The sequence below is a fragment of the Misgurnus anguillicaudatus genome, chromosome 15, assembly GCF_027580225.2.
Source record: "Misgurnus anguillicaudatus chromosome 15, ASM2758022v2, whole genome shotgun sequence".
NCBI lineage: Eukaryota > Metazoa > Chordata > Actinopteri > Cypriniformes > Cobitidae > Misgurnus > Misgurnus anguillicaudatus.
The window spans coordinates 4970001-4993283 of NC_073351.2; the positions used below are offsets into that span (position 1 = coordinate 4970001).

Genomic DNA, 23283 nt, shown 5'->3' on the forward strand with positions numbered 1-23283 from the left:
CAGAAGAGCAACGTTCAGAAATTTTTTGCTTTACCAAAAGCTGGAAAAGGTTACAAAGTTATTTTAAAGACTTAAGAAATTCAACAATCTACAGTTAGGCAAACAATCTACAAATGGAGACGCTGCTTCGTTGCTACTTTACCAAGAAGTGGGGGTCCAGTCAAAATGACACCAAGAGCACAACGAAGACTCATCAATGAGGTAAAGAAACAACCACGAATGACAGCCAAAGATTTGAAGGCATCATATGAACTCACTAACATCTCTGTTCATGAGTCTACAATACATAAAACACTGAAGAAGCAGTGGATCCACGGCAGGACACCAAGAAGGAAGCCACTGCTTACTAAAAAGGACATTGCTGCCTGCCTGAAGTTTGCAAAAGAGCATATTGATACTCCACAGCGGTATTGGCAAAAGAATGGCTAAAATTCCTCAATATGTGCAGGTCTGATCCACAGCTACAGGAAGCCCCTGGTTGTGGTTATTGCTGCCAGAGGGGACAACCAGTTATTAATTTTAAGTCTACACTTATTTTTTCCACTGCCATTTAAAATGTTGAATGAGTGTGTTCAATAAAGACATAAAAGCATTGCATTATTACTTTTAGACACTTTATGTTTGTCAATACCGTTGACTTAGATGAAGACCAGTTTAAAATAGATGCATTTGTTTAAAGCAAAGCATTTATTTACATACCAGGCTACAGGTGAAGCAGTTCTTTATGTGAAAATGATAATTGCGCAGGGTGGAAACTAGCAAAAGACACTTGAATCGCGCATTGCGCCGGGTGTAAGAGAGCCCTAAACCTCCCTAAACCCTGACTTTTCTAACAGGGTTAATTACTAGTCCTCCCCTCACGAGTTGTTCTTGTTCAAGGGCCTGTAAATCTGCATATGAGGCATTGTGTATTTGTGTGTGTATGTTTGGCCGTCACATCACACTGTCTGACAGAAGCACAAAGAAAACACTCGCGTATGGAGAGTACTTTTCATTACAGGCACAATTAAACAAGGATTTAGATGTCATGTTTCCTGCACTCGGATTAAACTCAACAGAGCACTGAATGCAGATATCATGGATTGTGTGTCCATTGACTGGGTTGAGTAACGCATATGGATCATCTCTGCTCTTCTACTTCAATAGAGCGGGGTGTGGTGATATCAGCTCATTACAGATAATGAGGTAACAGGAGAAAGGCGGTATCTCCCCTCCTTATACAGTTTACACCGAATGACAATATTTGTTTTCGATTTCACTTACATTTATTCAAAAGTAAACATTCCAAACATTACGTAGACATTTATCTTTAGTTTGTATGACAAGTATTTGTTAAGTTACAGTTCATTTTTCTGACACGTTTCTGAAAGGACTTCACTGAGGGAGAGAGTACAGAACGTGCATCATGTTTATTTTCTTAATTTTGTGAAAATCATTTAGTCTTAAATATGTAAGGGTTAATTTACTACTATATATAGTAAGGAAAATAAGTATTTGAACACCCTGCTATTTTGCAAGTTCTCCCACTTAGAAATCATTGAGGGGTTAAAAATGGTCATCATAGGTGCATGTCCACTGTGAGAGACATAATCTATAAAAAATCCAGAAATCACAATGTATGATTTTTTTTAAGATTATGTCTCTCACAGGGGACATGCACCTACGATGACAATTTCAGACCCCTCCATGATTTTCTAAGTGGGAGAACTTGCAAAATAGCAGGGTGTTCAAGTACTTATTTTCCTCACGATAGATAGATAGATAGATAGATAGATAGATAGATAGATAGATAGATAGATAGATAGATAGATAGATAGATAGATAGATAGAGAACTTTTCACAGAAAACTTTCTGATACTTCAGATTTTCAAGAAACATCATTCTGTTTGATTTATAAGCTTGTTTCCTCAAAAATACTGGTATTCCTATCTTTGTGGGGACAATTGGTCCCCACAACGTGATAATTACCAGGTACACACACACACACACACACACACCTAATTTACATAGGGTGAATTTAGGTTGACTGGGATTTTGCCAGTCCTCTCAATATAAAAAAGTCCAAATATAGCTTACCTTCATTTTGACGTCTTGCTTTGACTCTGTAAAACAATATACAATATACGTTTTGGTAAATATGTAACAAAATATTCTTTCAGCAGTGTGCATTTCCACACACTTATACATTATATATATATACATATACATATATATATACATATACATATATATACATATACACACACACACACACACACACACACACACACACACACACACACACACACACACACACACACACACACACACACACACATATGAAAAGTTTCGTTGCAAAACGAGATAACTCCGTTTTTTTTTCAGAAATCTCGCTTTTTGGTTGTGCATTCCAATTAATATCAATTCAACTGCAGTTGGTTTGTTTTGATTTAAACCGTCATAACTTAAAAATATATATTTATAGTGAATACTCTGAATCAATGACATCAAAGTAGCATGCGTGTGTTGTGTACTACACAAGTGCAAAGCGTGTGCCCATTGGGGGCTTGCTGAGGTGTCAAATCTCTTTAATGAGTAAAGATGGTTTAATAACTACTGCACTTGAGTCGTCATGCTGCGAGTGATGTGAGCAGGATTAACATGCTGGATAATGTGACAGGCTTTGTTAAAACTTTGCTCAAACTTTCTTAACAACACTTTATTTGAAATGTGTATCACATTAAATCTCCAGTCTCTGCCTCGATCACGAATCGTAAATATTTAACATGTTTAAACAATATTAATACATTTTTTAAAGTTTAGTAAAGGCAAAAGTAAAAGATTTCAGTTTAAGACTTTTTGTACCAATTTTAATTGCTGTATTTTTGTCAATCATTCTGTAGTGTTTTTCCCACTATTTTTGCAGCGTTTCCCCATAAAATTACATAATAATATTTTGTAAGAATTGCAAAATTAACAAAATAACAGCAACACAAGATATACTTCCCTGTGCAAATTAAACTAACAAATTATTAGTGAAACTATCCACCCTTTTCTTGGGGAAGTCCTTATTTCTAAATATTTTTACAGCTAGTATCACAGAAACATGCACATTGTTGGCAGGAAGTTGTCAATATATTTAACCTTTTGTTAAAAAATGATTAGGCCTAAGTGAAGTGCCCTTTTTTAACTTGAGCGTCTGCCCCCCTGTGCAGGTCTCTGTGTAGGTCCCTGCTTGCAACAAAAATATCTACATGTTTTGATATTGTCCTACAGGTTGTGATTATTGGCTGTAATTTGACAGTTAAAAAGAACCATATAATATATATAATTTGATTGTGTGCTTGGGGGGCCTACAAGACATTGTGCTCAGGGGCCTAATAATTTTTTTACGCTGATTGTTGATGTCTCAGCGTGTTTGATTATCACCATAGTTTAGATTTGTATGAACATTTTTAACCCTTATGGCTGAACAGATTTTTTCAGCATTGTTGGATTTCACAGGAGCATTACGGTTTTGATAGAACATTAAATTATGAACTTAATTATCTTTTGTATGAAATCAAAAGAGAAAAAACTTTCACAATAATTAGCATAGCAACAGTTTAAGACCTCATCCTATTGTACTCTACTCTAACATGTGTTTTACAAACATACTGTCACAATGAATAGAAGAAGACTAACATTAAACTTTAAGACCCAAGTGCCCAACTAAAAGAAACACTAATCGTAACAATAGTGATTTACTTTGCTTACCAGATTATAGAAGTTAAACGTATCATCCATGTAATTCTGCAAACAAGATGTATTTTTAATTACATTTCTATTCATTTTCCACTGAATTATGCGATCTGAAGAGCTCAAACAGCGAACGGAGCGAGATGTGTGTCCTCTTCCTGATTTGCATCAGATTTGACCTCAAAGCTCTATGATTTGCTGTACATCGTCTTACGTCGTTCAATATTTAGAAAATGTACTCTTGTACTCTTGATAGTCAAGTACTTTTAAAAACAAGTACTTCAGTACTTTTACTTAAGTAGACATCTGACTGTAGTACATTTACTTGTATTTGAGGAAAATTTAGCAAGGGGTATCTGTACTTTTGCTCAAGTCATGAAGCTGTGTACTCTGTCCGCCTCTGCTGGTTGCACAGCAACAGGAATCAGATAGAGCATCTTGGGACACTGTCTCAGCGTTTAGATGCATGGCATGTCATACTGAACATATTGGAGTGGATGCTACGCGTTATTCAGAACGGCTACTCTCTTCAGTTTTGACGCACCACCCCACTTCAATGGTGTGGTAGTGTCAACTGTCCTGATAAAGAGCATCAGGAAATCTGCAATCTCCTTGCCAAACAGGTGATACAGTGCCGTTGCAGGAGGGAGAAAGAGAGAGAGAGAGAGAGAGAGAGAGAGAGAGAGAGAGAGAGAGAGTTGCTTTTACAGACCGATCCTGGACCTGAGGCCAATAAACAGAGAACTTTCAAAATTACTACAATGAGACATATTCTCGGCCACATTCGGCCCGGGGACTGGTATTTTGAATGGATTTAAAGGATGGTTATTTTCGTAGTCAGATTGCCCCTTATCACAGGCGCTTTCTGAGATTTGCATTCAAAGATTCAAGATTCAGATTTACAGTCCTTTCTTTGGGCCTGGCTCTCGCACCACGCAAGTTCACGAAATGTGTGGACACAGTGCTGTCCCAGCTGAGAGCGAGTGGTATGCGCATCCTAAATTATTACGATTGGCAGATTTTAGCACAATCCAGAGATGTACTAATTAGCAACAGAGATGCCTTGCTTTCACACTTAGCCAACCGCGGCCTGCATATGATTATGCAGAAGAGCACGTTTAACTCCTACACAGGAGATTGCGCTCTTGGGGTGCAGACAAAATCAAATGTCTGCTGTAATATGTTCAGTCCCAGTTATGCTGGCTATTGAGACAATTTCAGAGATTTCTTGGGCTGATGGCAGCCACCTCGCCGGATTGCCCTCTTGGCCAGCTATATATGTGACCACTACATATGTGCCCTGTGCGACAGCATTCTTTTTTTCAGGCCCCTGGTCGGAGACCGAGCAGTCATGGCATATAAACATTTAGTGCTTAAGGCTGTTTTTCTAGCGCTGCAGAGCTTTCTGACACTGAGGGGTCACCATGTTTTCATTTGTACAGTGCAAACAGTGGTCTTGTACATCAATCGCCAGAGGGTCATGTGCTCCAGACCCCTGTTGACATCTCCTCTTTATAAGAGCAGCCCATGTCCCTGGCAGAATGAACTGTGGGGTGGAAATGCTGTCGAGGAATGCCATTCTTCAGGGAGAATGGAGACTAACCCCTAGTCAATCACACGGACGTGCAGATCATGTCTATATTGGGTCCGTCGGTCCATGACCAATTCTGGACATCTATTCCACGTCCAAACTAGGTCTACTATTTGGACGTCCAACCATGACCCTACTTGGACGTCATATTTACGGGCATCATTTGACGTTTGAACTGGGTAATTTTTTGGACGTCATTAGGACGTCATATTTAAGGCAACATTTGACGTTTGAACTGGGTAATTTTTTGGATGTCATTTGGACGTCATATTTACGGGCAACATTTGACGTTTCAACTGGGTAATTCTTTGGACGTCATTTGGACGTCTGTGACAGGCCTATGTCTATATTACATGATTAGGCCTATAAAAATGTGTTTATTTACAAATATCAGGATTATTGTACCAACATGATTAATACTTACGAATAGTCTATATTATGTAAACACTGTTTTTTCTGCTTTCTTGAATTATATACAAATTCATCTAAATGTACAATTAAAAATATGTAATTGAATGTGTAGTTCGTTATATTAAAAGTATATGACCAAACTAACAATTTAACATGAAAATATTCTCACCTATTCTCATAATGTTGAGTTCATGCTATGAATGCAACAAGTGTGCCCTAAATACAATGTTAAGATATAGCCGTGTGGCCGAGTGGTTAGCGACACATGCTTGAAACCCAAAGATCAGAGGTTCAATCCCACAGCTGGCAGGAAATGACTGAAGTGTTTCGGTGTTGCAATGGATGGGTGAAGTGCAGAGACATTCATCTATTTTCGTTTTTTTCATGTCTCTTTTTCTTACACGGAGGTCCTATGGATGTAAACATTTAGACGTGCAGACGTTGAGAAAAAGACGTCGCCTGGCGTTACAAAACAACCCCTTTTATGGACTGGATTCGGACGTCCAAAAATTACATGAAAAAGACGTCATTCCGACGTCACTTTGCGCAGTGGGATGCAACGCAGTCAAGACCTGATGTTGCATGCACAATTTTGTCATAGCGCCACCTAGTGGTTTTGAAATAGAAAATGGCTATTTTTGCCTAAAACTACTGCAACAGCACATCTAAAACCATGAGTCATCATGGATTATTCCTTTCATGGCTTGGACTATAATCACTGGTGGATGTAAATTTACTCTCTAGCAACCAATGAGAATACCTTATCAACCGTTTTTGCAAGAGCTTTTTCTCTGCATCAGAACATTGTAAAGACATGGGGATGGTCTCTTTTGACTCATTTAAGTTGTTGTAACATTTTGTGACACATGTTTTGCCACTGCAAATATCACTCACATGTCCTTCAGTGCTCCAATGTTCCGTGATTGCCAATAACAGAAGGACGATTGCAGTAGACAAGAACATATATTGTTTTTGTTGATTACTTTTGCGTTTTTTTTATCTAAAATCATTAAGTATACCTACGTTCTTTAGTCTGTTTATCCAAACTCAACTTTACATCCTTCTGTGCCCTTTTCGGCTTGACCTCGGTATTGCTGCTTGCAGCTATATTTCAATATGGTTTTATATTTAAGCTGTGAGTATTCACTTCAAAACATTTCATACACATTTTCCGTATTAAAAATTCAATTGTTCATATCCACCTTTCAGAACTACCAAAATATTCTGTCTGTTTAAAAAGACAACCTAAAAGCAGGCATTTTTTTGTTCATTTAATTTCACGTCCAATTCAGTGGTGCAGATTTCAACATGTCACATTTGGGAACTGCAGGAAAAGCAGTAGAGTACTGAGCATAATCTCTAAAACCAAAAAACATGGTTACTGTAGTAAAACCATAGTAACTAAAAAATAACCATGGTTTTGACAACAACCATGGTTTTTAAAAAACATAGTTAATCATGGTTAGTGTAGTAATGACTATGAGATGACTATTTATATGCTGTAAATATTAGAGTGTTGTTAAATGTCTTTATTATCTCCACCTGTACTGTTTTTGTTCCTTCCGTTTAGTAGCTGTTTCTTAATACCAAGTACACCTAGTTCGGACTTGCGTCCTTCGTAGTTCGGACTAGCAAGTTCAGACTTGGAAGAACGAACTCCCGAGGACGGGAGGACGGGAGTCCAGTTATATTGCAAATGGAACAGCAGAGTACTTGGTCGTCATTCGGTCTAACCAATACAGTACGTGCAGTCTTGGCTATTCTTATTTAATGTATTTTTAACGAAATATATCAAATGCAGAAACCCTAATATGTGGTTAAGGCAACATGTGAATACGCTGATTAGCTTTAATGTATTTATTACAAAATGAAGTATGATATAAAACACATTCATTTATTTTATTATAAAACCATTTGTTTTAATACTACTAAACGATTGTACAACATGAAATAAACACAAGAAAAACATCCAGTTAAAGTAAAGCGCAGTAATTTAACACAGTGTTAAGACTATATAAAAATATATGTGATTTAAAGGAACAGTATGTAAATTTCAACATGATTAACCTGTTATTTACTGTTAATTTTAGGAGATATATGTAAAATAACACCTCATTTTTGTTATTTAACACCTCATTGTTAAATAACACCTCATTATTGTTATTTAACACCTCAATGTTTTCTGTTCATACGCAAATGTCTTTGTTATCGTGGGTAGAATAGTCTTTTATTACCCTATTAATACAATTATTACCCTATTAATACATTTATTGAGTAACTGCGCTCCGAATGTGTGTGTGTCTCTTCTTTTTGAAAACGGTGTAAATATCCGCATGACACGCAGCACGGCAGGCGCCACTTTATTTGGCGGCACTATTTGAAATAACATGTTCATACAGTATTTTTTGCATCCTGTGAAGTAACGTTAGCATGGAAGGCGGCATTTTAACCGGCAACGAACACGGAGAACCATGTCGGAAGATCGCGTCGCTGACCAAAATCCCAATAATCAGGTGAGTTTAAAGAGTTTCTTGAAAGTCATGCATAGTTTTAATCATCTATCAGTGATGTTGATACTAAACGCAACGGACTTACGGGGACTTACACCACACGAAATGAAGTAACTTAAGCTGTGTCTGAAACCGCTCCCTATCCACTATATAGTGCACTATATCGGGTGTCGGCCATTTTGTAGTGGTGTCCGAAACCTGAGTGAACAACTTCATTCCCTACATTCATTCACTACTTTTTACCCACAATGCACTCTGATTTTGAGGGTACATTCGATGTACACTCGTTCACTCATATTTCCCATGATGCAACGGGAGACCAACGCGTAACTTGAATCAGCCGAAGGATACTGACACCAAACATTTTCTTGTTGTCAGTTATTTTCTACTTTTTGAAAATAAACAAATGAAAAATAATTGCGTTATCTTTTATTTAAAATCTAATACACATTTTTATTAAACAATGAATAAACAGCAGTAAATAAATATTATAAGCAGTTGTTTTGTTCTCTTTATTATCAACTAATACAATAAACATGACAAATGTGAAAAACAAAGTAAGCTTTACCATTTCACAGCACAATCAATAAAGCCACACAGGTGTTTTTGATGAATCTCTGCGACAGCTCTCTGAGGCATGATATTTGCGTCAGTGTCCGAAATCGCTCACTCATTTTCATTTGCTTCTTCCCCATATAGTGGACTCAACTGTCATTCCCCATATAGGGAATAGTGAACGAGGGAACGGTTTCAGACACAGCTTTAGTTAATAAGGCAAGGTGATTCAAGCTAGCAACATTTCGATAGTTTGTCCATTAATTTTAGAATGCGCTTATTTTAATGTCCATTTATGTAAAGTACGATCCAAATCTATAAACAACTATAACGTTTAGCATTCCCGTGGTCTGGTTTGTGTGGCATTATTGCCATGTGGACATCTGGTTAAAGCAGATTAATCCTGAAAATCAAACGGCTAATAAATGTTTTTACTGATAGCTGTTTCTTATGCTAGATAGTTGGTCTAAAACTCTATTTAATGAATTCATGACAGTTGCTTGTCTTTGATGAATTATAGCTGTTTGGGCTACCAGACAGGCTGTTGTGACTATTTTATATATACCGGTATGTTTTATGCTATCAATGAGGTAAATCCAGCAAAAACAGTAGGCTACTGATCGGGCTAGTGCAGTATCTAGCTATGTTAACAGCTATTCACTTTTTTATTGCATTGGCATAGTGCATCCTATTTTTTATTTTTTTTTATTTTGCTGTTTTAATTATCACTGAGTTGTAGATCAATGTTTACATTTGTTTATTTATTTATTTATTATTACAGATGCAGGGTACCACCTGATCACACTGCTGTTCAAGATATCCCAGGATTTATATCTCAGAACCAGGTGGAAATTTGAATGGTTTCTTACTTGCTTAATCCTGTTTCTCCATCTCTCTCTCTCTCTCTCTCTCTCCCTCTCTCTCTCTCTCTCTCTCTCTCTCTCTCTCTCTCTCTCTCTCTCTCTATCTCTCTCTCTCTCTCTCTCTCTGTTTATCTATCTATCTATCTATTTCTCATTCTGTCTGTCTGTCTGTCTGTCTGTCTCACTTACTCAGTGGTAGTCTTATGTCATTATTATTGTTAGGGGTGGGCGGAATGAGCAAAAATCTATTTCACGGAATGAGTCATTTTATTTCACGGAACTGAATATTTCACGGTATACATGTTTTTCAGTTTATATTGTTTTTTGATGATAAAAATTTACAGAAATACACCACTCACTATACTGCCCTCCAAAGGCTAAGTGCAGTATCTACGCAAACACTGAAACTGAGAAAAATGGCTTTAAAGTTTTTTACACCAGCCAGTCAAACATGTTACTGCAATTTTGGCACACACATTTCTCTGAAATGGGACAAAATTTAACCAGGAGACTTTGTCACAAGACACAACAGATCTCACAAAGCCCATTTTAACCCTTAACTCAATTTTGACCAAATGCGTAGTTACTGCGCTTTCGCTTTGTAGGGCAGTATAGCTTTTAACTAAATGCTCACCACCATTTTAAAATATGAGCAATTTAAAGTTAATAATGTTAAAGTGAAAATGCCCAGAAGATAACAACAGATAAGTCTTTATTAGACAGAATCTTGTTTTTATTTGAGTTATTAATTTTATAGACTATTGAAGCTATAGTATGGCTTCATTGTATTTTGTATTTATGCATACATTACATTAAACATATACAATATGTAAAATGAACAAGTATAAATATATGCAAAAACCTACAGACAGGATAAATACCTGTATAGACCAGTTCAAATGATGTAAACAACACTGGTCCAGAAACACTTCCTGTTACAGTTTGTGACAGTTATTTTTTTATTTCACATATATTATTATCTTTAAGATGTTTGTTTAACTTCAGTTAATTCAGGTTTATATGTTCTGTTGGTTTATTTTATCCCAACGTTTATCTAGTGTTAAAAAACGGAAACAGGAAGTGCTTCTGGATCAGTGTTGTTTACATCCTTTGAACTGGTCTATATGAGAGAAGAAGCTCTAAATATTATAAATGTTACAGGTGCTATGATTTGATGACCATAAAGTTTGTTTTAAGGTGTTGACGCCCTTTACTTTCTATTAGACCTTAACATTTGCATCTCTTTCTCGTCTTTCCGATCAAAAATGTTTGTATAAGCAAATGGCGCGTCAAACTACATCGCTCCAGCAGCGCACGTGTCACTGATATAAATGCAAGTTAGCTTGCTTAAAGTTCAGAAAACTTTACAACTATTAGCATTATGTGCGAGAAGAACTCTTTATTTGGCGTCGCAGCTCCTTTAGAGAGACCTCTGCACGCGAGAGACCGGCCGGCTGCTGCATGAGGAGAGAGAGCGAGAGAGAGAGAGAGCGCGAGAGCGAGCAAGACAAGAGTCTCGCTGAGTGATCCGTGGTGGATTCACTAGCACTGATTATAAAAATTACACAAATAACTCGATCATTTTTTATAAGTGAACTATTTTACGTGTTTCTCCGTCACACTCAGTCTAACTTGCTGGAGGGCAGAGTTAGCCACGCCCACTTATTTGCATTCCGCGGAATAGACGGAATAGAAAAATCTGTTACGTCAGACATTTTATTCCGCGGTAACGGAATATACCGTCATACCGCCCAGCCCTAATTATTGTGTTTAATTTGTTCTATGTAGGGATATGCCATTGCAGCTGACCTTGAGAGTTCACTCTCTATACCTGCAACTCCTCGTCTGATACTTCTTGGTAAGTTGGTTGTAGATATGACAGTTGTCTTTAGTGTTGTATGTAGTGAATTCAATGGTATCAAACTAAACTGTATTCAAAAGGAAAACTAAAACAGAAATTTCACAGTTAAAAAAATTCTGTTTCAGGAGAAGTGAGAAGACGCTTCCAGCGCTGGATACTCAGCCTTGAGGGCCAAATTATTTGGGAAGGTCTCCAGTCCACCTTTGTGACAGGGCTGGCATCTTTCTTTTCCTGTTTTTATATCTTTAACCTACAGTACCAAGAGGAGGCAGCCTGCACACTTGAATTCATCCAGAGGTAAGATATTGTCTGCTAACACCTGCATTTTTTTCTGGCCTAGCTGTGGCTCAAGCATGATTTTAACAGGTCTGGTGATTAACTTTGATTTTAAAAATCAGTTGAGGATGTTGCATGTTGAGGATAGTTCATGTACATTTGTTGTCTTTGTTGTGCTGTTAGTCTGTGTGAATTAATTTGATTTTTAACAAGTGTATAATTTTTCAGACACTTTGTGGGTATAAACTCAGAAAAAGGACAAAGGTCGTAAAGGGGAAAAAAGAAGAACTGTCAATTCCCACATTGCCAGCCTCTTGCGCAAGCTCATGGACTTTCAGTGGGATTTCATTTGAAAATGGTGAGTAAGATGTATACATTATACATTAGCTTTTGTTAGGTCAAGCCATAATTTTGGATTAAAAATGTAAAATAATGGAACTCATATCTCTCTCTCTCTCTCTCTCTCTCTCTCTCTCTCTCTCTCTCTCACTCTCTCTCTCTCTCTCTCTCTCTCATATACAGACCCAAGACTTCGCAAAGGATCCTCATTGTGTGCTTTGAGAAAATGGTTAGTGGTCTAAGCCAGTGGTTCTCAACTCCAGTCCTAGGGACCCACTGCTCTGCACATTTTGGATGTCCCCCTTATTTAACACACCTGATTCAGATCATCAGCTCGTTAGGATAGATTCCATGAACTGAACTGAGTGTGTCAGATATGAGAGACATCCAAAATGTGCAAAGCAGTGGGTCCCCAGGACTGGAGTTGAGAACCACTGGTCTTTATTTGTTTATTTTGTTTATTGTTCTTTATTGATGATGAGTTAAGTATCAGTTTGAATGTATTCATACATGTTGAATTTTAGTGGTTTAGGTAACACTATATTTTGAGGCAGGCCCGGATTGGCCATAGGGAGAACCGGGAGGATTCCCGGTGGGCCGGTCTGTTTTTTTTGGCCACGAGGGCCGGTGTTGTCATGCCACCGGGATGACGCGTATTTGCGGGTGAGAGATGTCCCCGCCGCTTTATGCACAAGTTGATTGTGTCCCGAGTTCCGACCACTTATTGGAAGAATTCTTGCATTAGGGTTCATTGACATCTAAAACGCATGGGAAACGCAGGACGTGCCGCTGTCTTCTGGTTTTCAAAGCGCTTACTTGGACACGAGTTTTGTTTCAGACGCATATTGAGTGCGCTTGCCGGCCGCGCGTCTATTTAAAATAAACTTGAGCGCGTCTTTTGAGTGCGCTTGCCGGCCGCGCGTCTATATTTTAAATAAACTTGAGCGCGTCTTTTGAGTGCGCTTGCCGGCCGCGCGTCTATTATATTTTAAATAAACTTGAGCGCGTCTTTTGAGTGCGCTTGCCGGCCGCGCGTCTATTATATTTTAAATAAACTTGAGCGCGTCTTTTGAGTGCGCTTGCCGGCCGCGCGTCTATTATATTTTAAATAAACTTGAGCGAGTCTTTTGAGTGCGCTTGCCGGACGCGCGTCTATTATATTTTAAATAAATTGAGCGCGTCTTTTGAGTGCGCTTGCCGGCCGCGCGTCTATTATATTTTAAATAAACTTGAGCGGGTCTTAATACAAACGGGCTGGCCTCTTAAAGGAAAAGAATTTACAAAACGTATTTTTTTATCCAAGTCAGATGAATTCTCTATGAATAGTCATTATTGCAAGAGGAACAAACATCTATTTGATGCAAAACTCATTCGTTTATTTGAAAAAAGTAGTTTTAAAAGTATATCCATGATGTTTTCTTTTTTTTACCACAATGTAGGCCTACCTTAGCCTACGTTATTTAGCAATAGATATGATCTAAGTACTAAAATACTTTTTTTCCATTTGTTTCCAATGCATACTTGATAAATCTTGCTTGTGTATTGTATATCAGGGGTTTCCAAACGTTATCAACCCAACAGTTAATCTCAAGACTCACCATTTTTTAGAAATAGAAATATAGAGGAAAACACAAACACATTTGTTTCCTTTAGTTTTTGAATAAGTTTACTTTAGTAATATTATGGTCTTATGGTAGGGCTGCATGATTATGGCAAAAATTATAATTGTTTACTGCATTTGCATGGAATATGAAATTATATATTTGAAAAATACAGTGAATTGCAAGGCTGCAGAGAACAGTGCACTACTGCAGACTTATACTACTGAGGGTTTAAAGATATTATTTTAATAGTCAGTCGTGAACTAAAGTGGGCCGGTCTAAGGCATGAAACTCCAGGGCTGAAAATGAGTCCCACTCCGGCCCTGTTTTGAGGGTCAGAAATGTTTTTCAATAGTTCGCCTGCGCATTCAGATCTTAATGATTAATGGTAAACAAACTTGGCTTGCTGTCCTCGAAGGGAGCTCTACAGCTGAGCTCTGAACCTTCAGAGAAAGCGAACCTGAGGCCGGGGCTCGAGACCCAAGTTCAACCCCCCCTTGCAACAGAAATGCACAGAGGAAGAAAGAGAGCAGTGAAGGAGGAGATGGGGAGGAGGAGGGATGCCGGAAAAACTGCAGCTGGACCCGGAGGCTGGAAGGCTGCCTTATATACGCCCATAATGATGATTGACAGATCTGAATGTTTAGGCTCCTCTCGAAACTACGTTTAGAACTACAAATATTGAACAATGTATTTGGGTGTAAAATGTATTTAGTACTTTTTAAGCCATGAACATGAGAAAATGAGATTTGTTTGTGATTAATCTGAGCCTATGTGTAACATTTTTATATGACCAGGAGTCAAGAGTGTATATCCTTGGTTTGAGTCTTTTTATTTGAATCTTAGCAAATCATGGAACATTAAATGTCGAGGTTTAGGGCACTATCTTGCACTGACACAGTGCAAAGCCAAACGCAAGTGTCTTTGCTAGATTAAGACAGATGCAGTTGTTATTTTCCATCCAGCGACCACAGATGTCAGCAATGAACATGATATACAATATATTTCTGTGATTTGTCTGATTCATGTGTGCCTACATTTGTAAGTATTTACCTTTCAGTGTTTGCATTACAATAAAAAAGTAAATTTCAACACGGACTATTAGTTTTCTTTTACTTAAGTGTTATCTGATGGATTATGCCTATTCTTGTATTAACTCAAGCTAGAAAATGTCTATAACACTCTATAACAAAGTGGTACACATTACTATGATAAAAATAATTGACAATATTTGATGGAAACAAAATAAATGGTGATTTAACAGGAAAATAATGGTAACACTGCTGCCAGTTGTTTCCTGTATTTTTTGTGATTCACAGTAAATTCCTGTTAAAAAACATTACGGGGAGTGCAGTGTAAAAAAACATTAACATGAATTAACTGTTAAAAAACATTACGGGGAGTGCACTGTAAAAAAACAATAACATGAATTAACTGTTAAAATAACAGGAAAATAATGGTAACCCTGCTGCCAGTAATTTCCTGTTATTTAACAGGGAAATATTTAACAGTGTTAATCCTAAAATGGCCCTGATATGTCACTAGACATTAAGAAATCATTTTCATTTCAAATAGTTATATCACTGACAACAGTGGTCTGGCCAGGATATTGTCATTTAAAAAGTGGAGTTGCAGCCCTCAACTGATGTTTATGTTGTCATGTTGTGTATAGACCATTTGTGTGTTTGCAAACAGAGATGACGTTTTTTTGTGGGCGGAGCCCAACTGGTGGCAGAAAGTGAATGCTTCTCAATAGCTGTGTAAAGTGTTTTAGCATTAAACTGTGATCTTTAAGGATCCGGTGTTCTGTAGAAGTCTGTTTCCCCTATATTTCTCTTAAGTGTAATGTTTCTTATAACGTTTTCACCAAGTTACGTTTATTTTTTAAATAAATTAAAAGTTTAAATGTCTTGGCTACTAATTATGTGTATGTATGTAATGTATATGTATTGTTCTTTATTGGTAAATCAATTATTTTTACAGTATGAATCGTTGAAGTACTTATAAGAGCAATACTATCATGTATTCTGTATAATATCATTTATAAAATATTTCATCATTTTCCTGTTTTCAATTTCTTCCTTATATTTTTTGCCTACGTGTTTGATCTAAAACTATTATGTTTACATACAAATTAATTTGTATAGGCCTGTGTGTGTGTGTGTGTGTGTGTGTGTGTGTGTGTGTGTGTGTGTGTGTGTGTGTGTGTGTGTGTGTGCTATGTTTATTAGTTATTTATTAGTAAACATCATAATTTAGAACAAACAGGAAGAAGACATAGGCTAAGATATAAGGTAAAAGAAGTAAAAGAAAACGAAAAAAATACGAAATCTTTAATAAATGGTAATATTATTGATATTATGAACTCATTCAAATCTTTAATCTTTCTAAATAAATTATAAACGTAACGTGATGAAAACGCTATAAGAAACACATGGAGGGAACAGATTCCGACAGAACACCGGATATCTTCTCTAATTATTTTCTATTCAAATTATTAAAAGATTTTCAGATGATTTCATCACTCCAGTCTGTCCGGTTGAGGGCTTTTATTGCAACCATAAACACTTACGTTTATCTTCAAATGGTGTCTTCGACGACGGTATACTATAAAAATGAAGGTTATCTATTTTGGCATTCCTATTCTGTCACTCAACAGCACAACAAAACATTTTAGTTATATTGTTCGTTTCACTCGTGTCTCATTCATTTCCACTGTTTTTCTGCCACCACAAGCGCGTGACGTAACTGTGACGTCGACTCGCAAAAGGTCTATTGGCCACCAGTTGTGTGATTGCAGTACCAGTTTTAGCCACAAGTTTTGTGATTGCAATATCAGTTTTGGCCACAATCCTACATACTTCCTTTAAGTTATGAAACTTAACTTTATCATCAGTTAAAAGGATAAGAAATAACACGTTATATGAATAATAAAGAGATAAAAATGTATGAGACAAAAATGCCATTTATTTATATCCAAAGGGAATATTTTATGTTTGACCATCAGACACCGGAGGGCAAAGCAGCTGCACTGAGATCATGGCAAATTTCAGAAGGACTTGCCGAGATGAGGCTGCCCTCGTTGGTGTATGCGCCGCTGACCACCTGCTGATTCACCGGAACTCACATATCTAAAAGGAAATTTTAATATAGGCGCTATCTTTACCTAACTAACCACATATTTGAAGTTTATTCATCTATAATCTCGACTAAACATCTCTTAAAACTAGGGGTGCACCGAAATTTTGGTCGCCGAAAATTTCGGCCGAAAATGGCATTATCGGTTTCGGGCCGAAAAAAAAAATCCAGCCGAAAATGTAAACCGAAAATGAACATCAACCATGCCCCTCCCATACGTGCGCTAGCGCTTGGGTTTCACTCACGGTGATCAGTCGTCTCCCACCCCTCCCCTTTGTGCTCAAGCAGGTTTCACTCACGGTCGAGCTGTTTGCACGCGTCTGCAAAGATTAAGCATGTCTTGATGTGTAAACTTTAGACAGAGTCGCGCTAATGTGTCTCATACTGCAATCCATTAACATACATTTGGGAATAAAGCAATGAAATACAACGTAACGTTTTTATGTGGAGTGACTGTTGCGCTGTTTGGGAATCACCCTCGGTCTCTGTATGTGCATGCGTTTAAGTGCCCTCGGTAGTGCACATATGAGAGAAACGCGTTTAAAAAAACAAGCAAACATAAAATCTTGCTGTTATTGACAGGGCACATATAAACAAAATATTCTCCACAGTATTCTTTTTCTAATAAAAACATTTGTTTATGTTTTAAGTGTATGTATAGATTACAGTCAGATTAACCTACTTAAGTCTGTGTCATTAATGTTAATCAAACAACCCATGACAAAGATACAAATAGCTCTAAAAAATAATAATATATTTAATTTATTGTGTTATGATTCATTTAATTTGATTTCTGTACCTAATGCTAATTTCAGACCTTATTAATGTACAACTTTGTTCTCTTTTATAAATGTTTGCAATTTCTTTATTGTTTATTAGATTTTTCCCACCCGCTTTTTGCTGATCCGAAAAATAATCTGATCTGTGCCTCAAAAACTGTAATGTGATCCGAACTGTGAGTTTTTTTATCCATCACACACCCCTAGTAAAGTTAGTACACAGTGATAGCCATAAATGCAATTGTACTGATAATTGGCATAATAATTTATTTTGGTATTTCGGTTTCGGTTTTTCGGCCTTGGTTTCCTTTTTTCGGTTTTCGGTTTCGGCCAAGAATTTTCATTTCGGTACATCACTACTTAAAACTACACTTTATGACACAGAAAGAGTAAAATTTCAAATATTTCAAATTCATTGCTGTTGACGCGAAATGCATTCTGGGAAACTTGCTGTCAGAAGTCCGCACAAGTCACCTCCTGATGCATCCTCGATAAAATGGGCGGATCAAGAACACATCCGGGGATGTTATGTGAACTTGTCTTGATGCGAACTTTGATTTGGAACAGTACTTGGCCAGTTTCCTGGCGATCTCACGTCACGTGTGAGGTTGCCGGTAAAGACTTCCGTTATGTACATATACGGTGCCGGTTCTGGCGTGCGGGACAGCATGTATATGGTTGGTAGGCGATCGCTAATTACACTGTAATCACCTTCACACTCACTTTTTTGGGATTATGCTGCTGGTTGCTATCATTACCGGTGGGACTGATCCGCACTTGTAAATAAACTGGACTTGAGACTTTCACGCACACACATACACCCACAATCACGGAATTACAAATCGTTGTTTGTCTTGTATATATTTTGTTATTGTGTACATTTGTGTCTTTTGTATAATACACTTGGGGAGGTTAAAAGTTATTGGTGTCTGTGTCACTATCAGTGGCGGAGTGGCCATCGAGAGAGTCGGGACATTTCCCGGTGGGCCGGTAGTGTTTTGAGGCTGCAAGGGTCGGTCTGATAATAGTTATACATTGCGAGTTATAGCAACCCCGTGTGGCGGCTTGATGTGCGGCCGCTTCCCGCTGGTCAAACTGTGCAGCCTCTTTGCTCAACATAAAAGTGCTCAACCTGTTCGGCAGGTCCAACCATGTTTAGGATTTTTAAAATTATAGGGGGATTATTGAACGGCTCTCCCCAAATGGCATAGCCTGTCGGCCTTTGATGTAAAAAGCCGCGCCGCCGAATGCCTGTTTATTGGAGTACATATGCGGTCGGATTGATCCATCAAGCAGATAGACTATTTGATAATAAGTGTGGATTTAGGATGTTTAAAATCTCTAGCTTGGTGGTCAGTACATGAATGGATCAAATCAGCACATTTGCAAAGGTTTGTCTCCATATGGCTATAAAATAAATAAAAATAAGAAGGGTTACTTAGCAGTATCACATTATATATTTCCTACTATGTGATTTTAATATTAAGTATAAGTATTCAACTGCAATTTGTCAATAAATATCCTCACAACATTATTATTTCTCAAAACTTTGACAAAAATAATTTTTAAGGATTAACTGTATTCTTAAAGTTATTCAAAGATGCACACATTATTCTGCATATGATTTGAATATTAGTCGAGAGTATAAAATGGCAATGAACATCTTATATGGCAATACATATGTTGAATCGCATCATTTTGATTTTACTCACAAGCTGTTTATAAAGAAAAGACTAAAGTTTGCAAACACTTAGAAAAAAAATATTAATGATCAAGCCTGAACAAGATGATCAAGTTAAGTTGGATTTCTCCACTGAAACACAATTGTAATTTTTGCCATCTTTGTCACTTTTACCTTTGACTTGCTCAATGCTAACATTGCTAACATAATGTTTTGGGTCAGGGTTGTATACTCTATTAATATCACTTTACATGTAATAGTGTAACTGCAATACTTCATATTTTTATTGTGTATTTTATTTACATTTTATGGTATTTTATTTACCTGTCATAAACTGTAAAACGTAAAAGCGGCTCTACTAAAAAAAACTACTTCTATTGGTAACACCTAAAATTCAAACTTTTTTAACTTTAATTATTTCACTTAAAGGTACAGTGTGTACATTTTAGCGCCATCCAGTGGTGAGGTTCGAATTGCAACCAACGGCTCAGTCCACTGCTCACCCCTCGTTTTGAAACGCACAAAGAAGCTATGGTAGCCGCCACTGGAAAAACATGTAATTGACTGAGACAACTTAGTAAAAAAAGATTGTCCGTTAAGGGCTTCTGTAGAAAACATGGCGGCACAAAATGGCGACTTCCATGTAAGGGGACCCTCTGAGTATGTAGATAAAAACATCTCATTCTAAGGTAATAAAAACATAACGATTCATTATAAAAGGTCTTTATACACCCCTGATAATATAGTTTTGTATATTATTTAGCATTTTTGTCAAGAGATCCTTCTAAAATTTACACACTGCACCTTTAAACTGAGAAAATGTAGGTTGAAAAAACAAAAAAAATTTTTACACTGTATATTATGCAAATGATATACCATTTAAAGGCATTCTAAGCGAATCTGTGTGTTGATTTTTGAAATGTGTTTTCAAACAAACTGAGCATAGTTAACTCCTCCCCGTCCCCCTCCCTTCCGTGCTTTCATGAACGCGCCCAAACCCCAAATCCTTCTTGGCGTTTATTGGCTGGAACACTTTGTTTTGTTTCGTGGTGCAGGTTTGGGCACTGTGTTTATATTGAAGTTTGTAGAGCCTGGGCTGTTTACAGAGATCGTGTGGGTGCAAATGCCTTGCAGAGGAGAATGGCCAGACTGGTTCAAGCTGATAGAAAGGCAACAGATAACTCAAGGCAATCAGAGTAACTCAAATAATCACTCGTTACAACCGAGATATACAGAAGAGCATCTCTGAACGCACAACACGTTGAACCTTGAGGCGGATGGGCTACTGCAGCAGAAGAACACACCGGGTGCCACTCCTGACAGCTAAGAACAGGAAACTAAGGCTTCAATTTACACAGGATCACCAAAATTGGACAATAGAAGATTGGAAAAACGTTGCCTGGTCTGATGAGTCTTGATTTCTGCTGCGACATTCGGATGGTAGGGTTAGAATTTGGCATCAACAACATGAAAGCATGGATCCATCCTGTCTTGTATCAACGGTTCAAGCTGGTGGTGGTGGTGTAATGGTGTGGGGGATGTTTTCTTGGCACACTTTGGGCCCATTAGTACTAATTGAGCATCGTGGTAACGCCACGGCCTACCTGAGTATTGTTGCTGACCATGTCCATTCCTTTATGACCAAAGTGTACCCATCTTTTTATGGCTAGTTCCAGCAGGATAACGCGCCATGTCATGAAGTGCAAATTATCTCAGAATGGTTTCTTGAACATGACAATGAGTTCACTGTACTCAAATGGCCTCCACATTCATCAGATCTCAACCCAATAGAGCATCTTTGGGATGTGGTGGAACCAGAGATTTGCATTATGGATGTGCAGCTGACAAATCTGCAACAACTGCGTGATGTTATCATGTCAATATGGACCAAAATCTCTGAGGAATGTTTCCAGTACCTTGTTGAATCTATGCCACGAAGGATTAAGGCAGTCCCGAAGGCAGAAGGGGGTTTAACTTGGTACAAGTAAGGTGTACCTAATAAAGTTGCCGGTGAGTGTACATTTTTTGTTTTGCTGTTTTGGTCATGTGAAAAGGTTTTTGAGGGGGAGAACCACAAGCAACATAACTTACCAGTTTTGTATATATTGTTTTGAATTTATTGCACCAATATGTAATACTGTGTGTGTGTGTGTGTGTGTGTGTGTGTGTGTGTGTGTGTGTGTGTGTGTGTGTGTGTGTGTGTGTGTGTGTGTGTGTGTGTGTTTTAGGGTTGCCACCCAGGTCTGATAAAAAACCTGGACACATCAATGACCCGACCAATTGTTTTGCTCACAAGCCCCCTAACTACCCCCCCCCCCCCCATAGCATAATATTTCTATAGACATATGCAATTATTGGCAACACTTTACAATTCTTATTTGTTAACATTAGTTAATGTATTAACTAACATGAACTAACCGTAAGCAGTATGTTTGTTACTGTATTTGTTAATCTTTGTTAACATTACTTTTCATGGTTTATTCATGTTAATTCACAGTGAATTAACTAATGTTAACAACATTTAAATAATGTATTATTAACATTAACAAAGGTTTAAAAAATTGCTTTATAAGTGCAGTTCATTATTAGTTAATGTTAACTAATGTAGTAGACTAATGTTAACTAATGAACCTTGTAAAGTGTTACCCAATTATTTGTTAATTAAGTTTAAATAGGTAAATCACTTTTACAATTTATATAAGCTGCTTATACCATTTATGCAAACTGTTTTATTTATATTCTATTTAAACAGGTCTAAATAGCAACTAGCCGGCCTGAATAATGCACATGAAATTAAACTTGTTGAACTCACCTCAACATGTCTTTTACAATCATTTAACCCACATGGGCAATGCTTGAAGTCACTGTTACAAACTGTTCACTGTGCAAGATTGTCATTATTTTTAACGCTTATAAGACAGGGGTACACTTTCGTACACGTGTCTTATATTTTCGCTTTTGGGGCGAGAAGAGATAAAAGCCTGTTTCTGAGAAGAGATAAAAGCCCGCCCACACTGACAATTGATTGGTTGATTTACCGAAACAGGCCAATCAGGATGCTCTTTGTCTTACATGCGCTTAGGCACACACAGACGCTAGGTCTCCGTCTCTGCCGTGCGCGCGCTAAATAACATATTCACATAGCTTTTCGAAAACCGGGACATTCAGTGTCCCGGGAGAGTTGATAAATTTCCCGGGACAGGTTATTAAAAAGAAGGACAATCCCGGGAACAAACCGGGACAGGTGGCAACCCTAGTGTGTTTTTAAAAGCTTGTGTATGATGTCTGAGGGAAAAGTTTGGTTTTTCAGTAATAGTGAATGGTTTTAAGTGTAGAATTGGGTGTGACATGGATTTGTGTTTATTGTTTTGAGAATATTAGGCATAGTTTCAAGAAATGTGTTTAAAGCAATTGAGAAAAATTGTAAACAGACACACTGAGACATCAACAATCAGTGTATAAAACACATCCATGTTGACAATCAACAACAAAGCTTCATGCCGCAATGCATGCTGGGTACCAGGATTGTATAAAACTCATTCATAACTCGGTGAACGTGATTTCAACCAAGTAAGATGTGATTCTGGATCAACACCATTGTTGGTCCTGGATCAACATTTTCATTAACCAATCAGATTGCAGGATTAAGATTAGTGTGCATGTTAGATTAAGGTTTAGGATTTGGTTAGGGGCTTTTAAGAAATACTCCTCAAACTATTATTTCAAACTAATTTGAGGGTTTAAAAATGGTTAGGGTTTGAGTTAAGGGTAGGTTGGGGTATCTTTGAATAAAATGTTGATCCAGGATCACATCTTACTTGGTGAAATCACGGCGACCTTCATAACTCCCATCATGCATTGCTACATGACAAAATTGTGCAACTTTCTTACCATTTACTGTCACCATTGTTGAGATTTGCATCCGAAGTGTTGATGTGTCTCTTGAGTAAAAATCAAAAAC

The 23283-nt window shown here is 37.5% G+C and overlaps 1 protein-coding gene across 1 annotated transcript in view; it reads right to left on the reverse strand.

Annotated features, from left to right (window-relative positions):
- Positions 1 to 23283, reverse strand: part of LOC141349805 (deoxynucleoside triphosphate triphosphohydrolase SAMHD1-like) — a 143979-nt gene that overhangs the window by 112351 nt on the left and 8345 nt on the right. Inside the window, exon 2 of the mRNA XM_073853972.1 lies at positions 2077 to 2102. Within this exon, the coding sequence (XP_073710073.1) occupies positions 2077 to 2102 (26 nt within the window). The remainder of the gene's footprint in view (positions 1 to 2076; positions 2103 to 23283) is intronic.